General features: G+C 31.0%; 1 protein-coding gene across 8 annotated transcripts in view; it reads right to left on the reverse strand.

The window, feature by feature from the left end:
- The window catches only part of LOC126874040 (myocyte-specific enhancer factor 2), a 79,981-nt gene that overhangs the window by 13,333 nt on the left and 54,386 nt on the right, over positions 1-12,262 (reverse strand). For all 8 annotated transcript variants that reach the window (XM_050635621.1, XM_050635619.1, XM_050635625.1 and 5 more), the window contains 2 exons: positions 4,176-4,292; positions 3,187-3,390 (listed from right to left, as the gene is read on the reverse strand). In XM_050635621.1, the coding sequence (XP_050491578.1) occupies positions 3,187-3,390; positions 4,176-4,229 (258 nt within the window). In that variant the 5' untranslated portion in view covers positions 4,230-4,292. The remainder of the gene's footprint in view (positions 1-3,186; positions 3,391-4,175; positions 4,293-12,262) is intronic.

The following is a 12,262-nucleotide window of genomic DNA, read 5'->3' on the forward strand; positions in this document are numbered from 1 at the left end:
TCGACGATGGATTCGTGTGAAGGATCCATGAACGACCCTGACCATTATTATGCTCGAAACAATTGGGGGACTGGGTTATGGGGCCGATGTGGGGATTGGGCTAGTCGATACTTAAGGGTTGCGATTCTTTTTAAACGTTGGTATTGTATCGAATAATATCGAGCATTATGTTAATTATTCTATGGCGTTTATTAACTTTTATTAGTTTTATTTCTGAAACTTTCCTTTTTTTCAATAAAAAAGTTCAAACGATAGCTTTGGTTCCAAATTCAAATTGCACACTCTTTTGTAAAATACTTTTCTTTCGCTACATATTACGGATTTCAAGTATATATTAACCTTTTTTAAGAAATGGAATGTTTCAATTCTTTATAGGGGTTAATAAATTGACGGTTAGCAGAACTAGAAAAAACGGTTCTCTCCCAACTGTTTCAAGCATAACGCATTGTAAAATTCCTATAAAAGAATGTTGAACATGTATAACCTGTCTGGTATTCTTTTCGACTCACCATACCGATTTAAATATTGCAACAAGATTTAATGCACTATTTATATTGGCACGATTATTCCCTATCGATCGATTGGATATATCTTTTCTAGTAACTTCCATCGCTGATATACCTGAAAGTCTAACAATAAGAGAAATATGTCTTCATGCGTATACAGAGTGGTCCATAAAAATTCACTAATTATGCTACATTTTACATAATTCAAATACATTTTTTAATCCTTGTAAACCAAATACTCGTTATTATATCAAGATTATAACACTATGCACATGGACTATAAAATACTACAAAAAAAAAAAATATAACTTTTTATATCACAAACAAATATATTCCAATTACTTCAAGTAATAAAATAAACCTGGGGAAGCACTAAAAAAAAGAGTACATAAGAAATATCAATATACTCTTTGTACCACCACCGGAGAAATAACCTTAATATCCGTAATCATACGAAAGCCAAAGACAGGCAAAAGAAGTGTCCTCAAAATGAAAGTTTCTTGTACGTTGCTTATTCCATCCAGTCATCTGTCTTTCGTTGATGCACGTTTTTTTTTTTCAAGCAACATCAAGCGAGACACGCAACGGAACCAGGGGTGGTCAGTCGCCTCTACTAATGGACCACCCTGTATAACACCGGTGAAAAAGAAGGCGCGCAGGAAGCGGGGCCTGTAGCAGCGCCGCGCATGTAGATTTGCCGCATGCCCATGTTGTAATTTCGATGATCGACAAACTTGAAAAAGTTAATAACCAATGATGATACGCGAGAGTATCGAGCGTCGTGCAATTTTTCCCTGTGAAATCTCTCATTTACTGGTATATCAGCGATACCTCGAGTTACAAGATATGCTCGCCTTCCGGCTGATCCAGACACGACGACTTGTCGCGTCGGTAGGGCGGGGTTATTTGAAAAATATCACCGGTTCAGTGCCGTACGAAATTCATGGTTCTTGAAAACTTCAATAATAATTATTTTTTTTTTTTACGAACGACGAAGCGTATTCAGAATTCTGGCAATTTTGAAACCGATGAAAAGTTACGTTACAACATTTATTTAACACTTTGAACTATTTGCAAGTTTCAATTTTACCGAATATATTTTTGTTATTGGGAAGCTTGAAAACTTGACAGTGAAATTCTGAATTGCCTCTAGAATCTCAGAATTAATATTTGCTAGAGAATTTTAAATCTACTGAAAGTGCTACGTAACATACAATATTGTAAATTTTTTAATACCGTCTCTAAAAATTGTCTAACGTTATTAAACGTTCTGTGAAATATACATCTTCTCATAAGAAATATATAAGAAATAATTCTGAATAGTAATTTTACTATAATGGAAAAAGCGTGGTATCTTAAATATTAATCCTTGAAAAATAAAGAGTTTATATCGATTGAAGAACTCATTTTTAAATTATCCTACGTCCAATTTGCATAAATACGACGTAATCTACTTGTTTCCTTCTGCATATTTAGAACATACACATTCCTCCTAAACTATGCTTTCTGTATCAACATACTAATGAAAGAAATCATATACTGTAGATAGCTGTAAGAAAAAGACCCGTTGATAAGATGTTTTGGCTATTATAAGAAAAGATAAAAGAGCAAATAATATTTACAGAGCATAGAATCCCCAAGATAATTATTATTACGGCCACATAATTATACTGTATGTAAATAATGATTTTTATTGGCCAAGGGTAGCTTTCAGATCTTTTTCTTGCAAAACGTCTTCCAGTTTGTTCAACAGAATTGGTTAAGCGATTTGAACGCTGCACAGTATCTTCTGGAACAGTCTAATCGGCCTTGGAGATGCAGAGACGCGCTTCAAACATACTCCGACATTATTTACATGAATGTGAGGCAAGTCTTTCGGAAACAATACTCATTCAGATTTGAAACACGTTCATCTTAATCTCGAAGAAACGTTTCCATTATTTAAAATAAAGAATCATACTACAGGGCAACTTTAAAGAATAATCGTGAGACATATAACCTCCGTTTTTGAACAGAACTAGGCTATAACGGGTTTATATTCATTGCAAATATAGTAAACATGAGTTCTTCAATATTTTAGAGTACTAGACTATAGTTACTATGGAAATTATAATTTCATACTGGGCATACTGTATTCTAAAATTCCTTTGCACAATAATTCATCAACTAATTATATTAGTTAATTGATATGTGACTATTTATAGGTTGTAGACTTCCTTTTTACAAGAATTTTGTACAAGAAATAGGATAATAGTTTTTAGTTAATAAAATTTACTTCTATAGTTTCATTTTATTATCAATTCTTCTAGTTTTATGTAAACTAATTCGTTAACACTAGAACTACCAACCTGTAATTTGTACTTAAATATATTGTATACAGAAGATTATAGGTAGAGAGATATTATGAAAATAAATAATACCAACAATACTACCAACGATAAACTTTCTAATTCTCTAGTAAATTAACATTTTAAAATGTTGTTATGAAAATTTAATTTACAGAATTTAGCCCAGAGTATGGAAATCCCATTACCTTAAACAACTCTATTCACCAAACAAAATTCTCTAGATAATAGCTATCCTTTTTTCTATCATTCCATCATCTACTCATTCCCTAGATGGTGGACATTCGGAAATGTTGTTGGGTAGCTTGAAAATTACCAAGGAGAAATCGGCTCACCTCGATGATATTCTTGTTGGTGAGGGACTCATGGGGTTCGTTGTACTCGGTGTACTTGAGAAGAACCTTGTCCATGTCGGTGCTCGCATACTGATACAGCTTGTTACTCGAACTGAAGATAATCAGAGCGATCTCGCAGTCGCATAGTACCGACAGCTCATATGCCTTCTTCATTACCCCAAACTTCCTTTTGTTGAATGTCACCTGTTGGACAATCATCAGGAATCAATCACCTTCACCATTTGCCTCTACCATCCTAAATTATTCGTTAATCAGTAATACAAGTTAATGAAAGCGATACGATTGTTATCTGCCATACATTAGCGTTTTTCATTGCTTCTATTTACTTTTACGTTGATGATAAACGTTAAATATCGTGATAACAGTATCGTAACAAGATTATTATTTATATGATATTGTGAATAGTATATTTTATCTTTAATATTTTTTGAATATAATATTCACGTTACGTTCTATCCAATCTTACATTATATTTATTTAATAAAATACAAACAGTATTTTCTTATTTAAGAGTTATTCTCTATATTTTAAGTTTTAAATTTAATGTATTCGTAATATCACTATGTAAATATTAATATTGCCATAACATCATTGATGATACAATAATAACTAGTAACTTGTGTGAATGGAATTCTGTTTTGAGTAGTTGGCAACACATGATAATACAATGAATGAATGTAACGCAATAGCGGATATTTTCTATGAAGTACTTGTGGCTTCTAGTACTCGTACAGTTAGCGTAGATAACACTATTTAGAGTACACAACAATGCTTCGTGTAGATCGGCACCGTGTTATTCATTTGGTATTTATGTTTATAGAGGTTACAAATACAAACGTTGTATTAGAAAAAGAAATTGTGCTAGAAAAATTTATAAAAAACACGTACGTAATTTACTACGTAATTTATTTAACTTTCTTTTTCTTTTTACGAAGTTAGGGTTTTCTTTTAATGTAAACTTGTAGTACCTGACGATTCCGTTCGTCCGTGATGCGCGAAATTTGAATCTTCTTCCGACCCATTTTTGAACGGCGTTGTGGAGATGGGACAGACCTTCGGAACCAGTGGATGGAATATTAAAAACACTGAAACAGAAAGAATCCCTTTATTTCATTTATATTCCTTACAAAAAATTGAAACATTAATCATATTAATAACTGCTAATATTATTACATTAACCTATAACTAAATGAATATTTTATTGGCGTTTAAAATATTATTGAAATTGATGTTAGAATTATTTAAATAATTTAAGTGTAAATATAATACATTCCTTATGAATGTAGGTTATATTCATAAGATAGAAAAGAATCATTTTCCTATTATATCGTATATTTTGAAATAAAAAGAAGATTTATATAATCTTTTGATTAAACATACTTCCTAAAATAATCTTTATTTCTGTAACTCCTGCTATATGATATTTTTTAGTTAATTTGCTATTATCCCGCTATAATCTTCAAGTTAACTGCTCATTCAACTTGATGAGTATGAGTATTACTTCTTTTAACAAAATATTTTAATTCTGAAGAGAATTCACTTTCAATATAAAATAGAAATTCGATATGAAATATTAATAACAATTTCGTTATATTCATCAGCAAGTTAGGAAATTATGATCGAGTCAAAAATAACTCAGAGGAAATAGCAGGGCTAATAAATCAAATTAAAAAAAAAATATATAATTCACTAGTAGTAGACCGTTACTAGTAGATTATTGTAATTTCCAAACAACCTATGAAGCCATTCAATAAAATTAATCGCATCTTTATAAACGAGAGAGGATGATAAAACATAACAAGAAATAAAAATTCAGGAGGTAAACTTAAGTTTTGACGTTTTAACCATCGCCATGATGAAATTCAAGTTTGAAACGGCGGCAACTTTTGAACGATGAACAAAAGGGACGTGATTTAACTGACGGTTTGAAAACAAAAAGCGCGCGCGTACCCATAGAAAACTAGAATGTAAAAGGCTTATATATCGCATGCAGTTCGAAACGTGCGCGACAGAACTGGACCATGCGTTTCAAGTCTAATGGTGAAACGTGTATAAAGCACGTGTCGCGTTCGTGTATCGATTAATGTCGTCCGAAGAACCAGTCAACTAACTTCGATGACACATTAAATTCGACGGAAAATAACGGACATGTCTCGTTCGTGCTTCCTCTATTGAAGCTCACTGAAGTTACATTATCTTTCGACGAACCTCACTTTCGATTATCGTTCTGTTACTTAGAAACATTGCGCGGGAATTTTGAATGATTTTATCGACAAGAGTTGTAAATATTTGTGTTCTAGGCTTTTTTTTTTTTTAATTAAAACAGATTTTGTCAGATGTTGGTTATTAGTAACATAAATGGAATCAAAATGGAAGAAAACAACTGGATTGTGAAGAATTTGGTATTTTTTTTCTTATGAACATGAATTCTCTCCCACAAATTCTATATTAGGTTAGTTTGGAGTGTATAATAATTTTTGTTTCGAGGTAAACAGTATCGATAAATATAGCTTATTTTAAACCAAAAATGTTTCATAAAAGCAAGTTATCACTTGAATTAATACACTTTCTTATAATTGTGCAAGAGACAATTATCGAGTGGTTTATAATCTTATTACGTAAAACATGATCTAATATTTATACAATTAAAAAATACTTCGACTTTCATTATTTCACTTAACCAATAAATTCTTATTAATTAATAGAATTGCAAATTTATAACAAAATTTTTAAACTGACTGGAAATAATTTCGATTTCATCTCGTCATGAAAATTACTGTCCGATTTTATGTAAATATCGCTGTTGGGTCATCGATGATACACGTGACGATGAACGTGTTGAAAACATCGAAACTCTGTATTACGTTAAACCGCATTGTTTGTGAATGTCTCTTCGCGGATGGGACGCAGAATTCTATTGAAATGTGGATATCTCTATCGCTTGAATACATTACAAATCCAGGGATGAGCTGATTCATTTGTCCATTAGTAATCGTGACTAAATCCAGATTCTCGTTAATTCATTATTATCCAACATATTGATCGATGGTGAATTACTTGTTTCATGTCTATAGTTCAATTAAAACTTCTTCAATGTATGTATATATATATATATATATATATATATATATATATATATATATATATATATATATGACTAAATAAATAAGCATAAATATTTATGGAGTTCTTTTCCCGTATTAAGTAAAACTATTCGTTCGAGTTATGTAAATCAAGCAACAAATATATAAAAGTAGGATTATTTGTTCTATTCTTATATAATTATTATATTAATTACTCTACTTTTAGATAATTACACATTTTTACGACATGTCGATAATGTAGTTAATAGTTCTGTCACTCTGATGATAAGAATAAAAAAAAAGAAAGTCAAACGAAATATTACAAAACAATGTCATCGTATTTCAATTACGTATGAATAACCTATCCGAAAATGTGAAACAAATTATAAGGAAGTTACAGTTTTATAATTATATCATCTTTTTACCATATTTTCCACAAGATTTCATTCCTCCATTTTATATAAAATATTTTTCTAATTCGTAGAAAATAATAACTAATCGTTTAAAGAAGCAACAAGTAATATTTCGAAATGACATTTGTATATGAATACGTAATTAGAATTCCGAGCGAAAACAGAGGCAAGATCAATCAATTGATTTAACGCAATGTTTTATCGATCGTAGAACAACAAAGTTGTAATTAACTCGTGGTTCTGATATTACAAGGATGGCGCTGATAAGGAATGATGCAAGATAAAACGAAACATTTCTCTCTCGTTTTCCTGTTACCGATGCGAAGATGGTAGTTAGCAGTAATGAATCAATTTTTGCTTAATCCGATCGAGTTAGTACATTCGATACTCGCTTCAAAAGGCTACTGTATAGGATCTTTTAATTTGTAAACATACTAAAAACGATAAATCAAATACGAATGACGTATGAGATCCTGTTAAAAATATTATAATAACTTTTTGAAATAGTAAATTATAACTTAATTTCAATGTTTTTTTTTTTAGGTAATAGCGAAGCTCTAAATTGGATTTAAAAAATATGTATAAAACAGTTATATGAAATTAGAACAATAGAACTATATAAAAAAAGAGACAGAGAGAAAAATTGAAATAAGATATATTTGGCTTTCTAATTATTATTTATGTATTATAGGTTAGTATTTCTTTTAATATTTTGTTCGTTTCAATTTTTAGGGATCGCATTATAAAAATAAGAAAATTATATTTGTAAAAATAAAATGGAATTTTTCATCCTTTTCATATTAATTTATCTAACCTAAAACTAACAATAAGCTAACCTAATTTCGTCGTTCCGAAAAAAATCCAGATGGAACTAGGTATAACGTAATTAATTACGACGTTATTGCCATTACTATGGAGTAAACGCGTAATAAACGATCGATCGCTTTCCATTTTATCGTCGATAATTAATGTACATAATAATCGACTTTATCACTTGAGTTTCCCTCAAAGTGTATGCGGAGTACAGATACATCGAATTACGTGCCAATTAATGATGGTTAACAAAGGAAAACGCATAGACTTATTAAAGCTGCTATACTTCTTATTTCAAATGTAAAAAAATATCTACACAAATTTTTATTACTATTGATATTCTCAGGATTATCTATCTTAATCTCTGTAATATTACCATCGTCAGTATCTTGGAAAAATTTCTATCGATGAATTAGAATATATTTTTTTTAATCTTTAGATGATATCGTTGAGCAGTAGATAACCTAAACTATAATAGTTTGGAAATTAACTTTTTTACAAAAAAAAACTTAATCATATTTACTTATTCATTCGTTTAATGAATAACAATACAAAATTGAATAAAAAATTGAATACTACCGAATATAAATTTTAATTTGTATTGATAAAATTAACAATGCTATTTATCGCATATTATAAGATAATAGAACAGATATTAAATTACATAACTTAACTCAATTTTTATACCAAAGTATCGCAGTTACTTATAATTTAACTGATATCACTTAAATATCGAATTAAAAGATATATTACATAGTTTGACCGAATCCATTGAAAAGTAATTAAGTGAAAGTTTCAAGAACCAAGAAAATTTCGTCAATTAACATAATAGGCAAAAACGAAATTTCGTTTGAATTTTAAACGCCATTCGGTAAATGTTATCAGACGATAATTAATCAAGATCGATCGACGAAGAAATAAAATGAACTATGTGTTTACGTATTTATGTAAATGAATCTGTGGGAGCAATTTACAATGTTCTCAGACTAAGGTAATTGCAGACTAGTTTAATAGTGTGTACTTCTTTCTTCTCTTTGTCAGCTTTTTCTGTTTTCAATGCTCTTCCATCTTCCATTTAAATTACGGTCCCTTGCTATAATCGGCAATTGCTAGGTACGTCAAGTGTAATCAACGATAATATTGCGCTACTGTAATGTCAGCAACAGACGAGTAGAAAAATCAAATTACCTTTGCACCAGTCGTGATTAGATAATGCATTATGTATTTCGAAGGGGCCTTCGAGATGCTTCTAGTGTCTCTACTTCACTTTATCGAAAAACATCGTAAATATGTGTGGTGTAATACTAATAAATATTTAACTTTCATGCTTATGCAGATAAGTTCATTGATTATTCTAAATTCTTGAAAAATTCCAATTTTGTTTTCAAATTTCAAATGTTTGATACGATTTGGTTGGATAAATCGATAATGTTCAACTTCAATAATCAAATTTCAGATTCGGTGAAATTACTAACTATTTCTACGCTTAAATTTTGAACTATTGCGATAGATTCGATTTGAGAAATCGGTCAATTTCATTAATCGAATTTGGAACAATCGATGTAGCTTCGATTCGATACGATACGATTTTCATCGGGTTTAACCGTCTATAACCTATTCGAATATTCGATTGCCAACGTTTATTCGATAAATCGAATTGTACCCACTTCGATTAATTGGAAACCTGTGTTCGATTGTAGTAATAAAATTGTATCGTATAATAATAAAAATTATTTGGAAATTAAGAAAAATTGCATCTAACTCAATCAATTAATCGCTTGCATTCGATAGCTTTCTCTCGACTGATGAATTCCAATGCTCGGATACACCGAGTCCGGTAAAAACATAGGCTTTAATGTTGTTCTAATTCTAAACTCCATCAACTATATTTACCGAACCCCCTTTCATTCATTCCGAGCACGCGATCTCTCGCTATATGAATTAACACGCGTTTCACGGGCAAACGTTATTTTTGTCGTGCCTATCTTGTGCATCGCGAAATTATGTTGCACCGTCACCGATCGTAATTATATCACACTCGTGAATCCGTCGACTCTCGCGATCAAATCAAAGGCGATTCCAATACCGACTATTGCCGGTCAAACACGCGATTCGCCTTTACAAGGACGTTAAACGCTAACCATAATTAAGCATTCGACAACGACTAAGCACAATTACTTCCAATGCTTTTTATACATCTATTACTTTCTTTAAGTATAAGACGATTTTAAATACTCGTCTTACTATCTTCAATTCGTAAAAAGTAAAAAAAGCTTGCATACGTAAGCAATTTCAAGGTTAGCTTTAGGTTAAACTGGATTATCAAATATTAGATTCAAGATTCAAATGAGACATTGCATATTTACGCAAGTGCGTTCGTTGAAAAGCATAAGAAGAACACGGTACACAATACTGCAGAGGTTAGGTTCCGTTATTTCATATATCGGACAAAATAACTGAATTATTAAATGTTAGGTACACGTAGAAATGATATTAATTGAAAATCAGAAGGAAAATACAGTACGGAGTAACTCAGAGAACAGGTTTCTTTACTCGATATTACACTTAAATAACCAAATATTAGATACGAGCGAAATACGCCATGTTACTAATTGTAGATTTCACGTGAAAAATATAAAGTCCATTTTCGTTGATTTTGAGGTTATCTAACAGCCAAAATAGAATGTTACGTTATGGTATAATCGAAAACGGGGATAATCTATATAAATTTTTTCAAAGTAGGTGATGAATTTTTCAAAGCTGTAAAAAGAAAAGTAAAATATAAGTGCATAAGCGACATTACGATAATAAAAACGCGTATTTAATTCAGGACTTATATAGAGACACGGCTTCTTCAGTAACTAGACTTCAAATACGTAGTACATTTACCACAGAAGTATAAAAGATATGTCTTGTCATATTCTTTCCCTATGATCTTCCATTATTAATATTAAATATATATGAAAATATATAATGTCCAGTTCGTTATGGTACTGGAAATGTTGCGATATTATTTAGAGCGCGATAAAGTCCCTTAAAAAAGATGATTTAATTCCAACCGATGTACATTTATCATTATCTATTACAGTGTGATTACACGATAAGCGTCAAGTTACAATCGAGACGAATTCCGCCGCGAATTTTCCATTTATTTCAAAATAGAAGATAATGGAATGAATCGTTCATTCAGCAAGCCGATCGCACGTTTCTCGTATTGTGAAATTCCGCGAATGATTATTATTGGCTATCGGGGGTACGCGATGAAAAAAGAAAGCTCGAGCAAAAAGCAATAGACGGTCCACCCGCTCGATGCTTCTCTTTGCTAGTGACTAGTGACAATAAAGAGAACACTCGTGGAGAGGCTAGAGAGAGAAGAGGTTGCCGCTCGAGCTGTCGTCCGATCGAATTCGGTTTATTATACAAGAGCGTAGAACGCGAACCGAGGGTCAGCGACCACCGCGTATTTCTCTATACACGTCGCATTTTGCACTCGCGTCCAGAAGCTATCCCTATCGAATCGAGTAATGTCTCGCTATATTATGAACCACCGGCTTTTTATTCTTTGCTCCCAGCTGGAAATAACAATCTGTGTTCAACGGACTTTATAAATTGATGTGCGATTCGATTCCATCTAAAGATATTTAAATAAATGTTACTTCTATGATTTTTATTCAATTACTAGGCTGCGGATTTTCACGCATTTATAGAAAATTTGGAGATTCGAAAATGCATAGAACCACGCAAAAGTATATCTGGTGTTTGTTATGATATTTAGTAGGTAAAATTTCCGTCAAAGTTGCGTTTTTTAAATTCGTAAAAATATGAATTACGATATTTTTTTGGAATATTTCCGCTGATTCTCTTAATTTACATATCTAGTCGTAAATATTTGACGTTTATTAAATAGACGCTCAGTCGAAATTTGTTGGTTTCTTGTAATTACAATTTTTCTAAAAATTTTGCTTTATTCCATGTAATCTTGTGTGTTTTATTCTATACGTTTTGTGGTGTTTACTAAGTAGATATTGTGATGCAATATTTTATTTTCTCCTAATTATAGTTTCTTGGCGATTTTCTATTTGTTTCATGTAACATTGTGTATTGCTTTATTGAATAAATTTTGTATTGTGTAACGAAAGAAATCTAAATTTGATAAAATTGCCTTTAACTTTAACGGACATTAACACAGCATTCATATTCTACATGCGACATATAGATGAAATTATTACACTAACAGTCAGCATAACCCATCTAGTAATCTTTAATAGTAATATTTAACAGCTTAAAAAAATGTCTAAAATTTTGCAACAACTTTAAAGCTAACAATTACTAAGTACCATTAGTAGTCATTAAATAGAAAATCAGCATTCCCAGATATTCGTGACTCTTAGTGACACTGTTTATCTTAATTCCTAACATAATATAATTACTAGAAAAATATTATTTTCCATGGGTGGTCATGCTATATCAAACTTCGATATATGGTATCAAACATTGATAACTAGAGAAGATTTAATACTTCATTGGTCCCGATATGCAAACCATACTAATACTGCTTTTAATTCTGTTACGAAACAGTAATATCATATAATAATATTCATAATTGTCTAATAACAACTTAATGCTAACACCAATGCAATATTTAAATGGCAACGTACTAGTTAGGTTAAGTTGCAGATGGGCTACTTTAATTTGCTATACTAATTTCGATAGGAGGGCTCATACGAGTTGCGATAACATATACTT

Source organism: Bombus huntii, chromosome 15 (assembly GCF_024542735.1).
Source record: "Bombus huntii isolate Logan2020A chromosome 15, iyBomHunt1.1, whole genome shotgun sequence".
NCBI lineage: Eukaryota > Metazoa > Arthropoda > Insecta > Hymenoptera > Apidae > Bombus > Bombus huntii.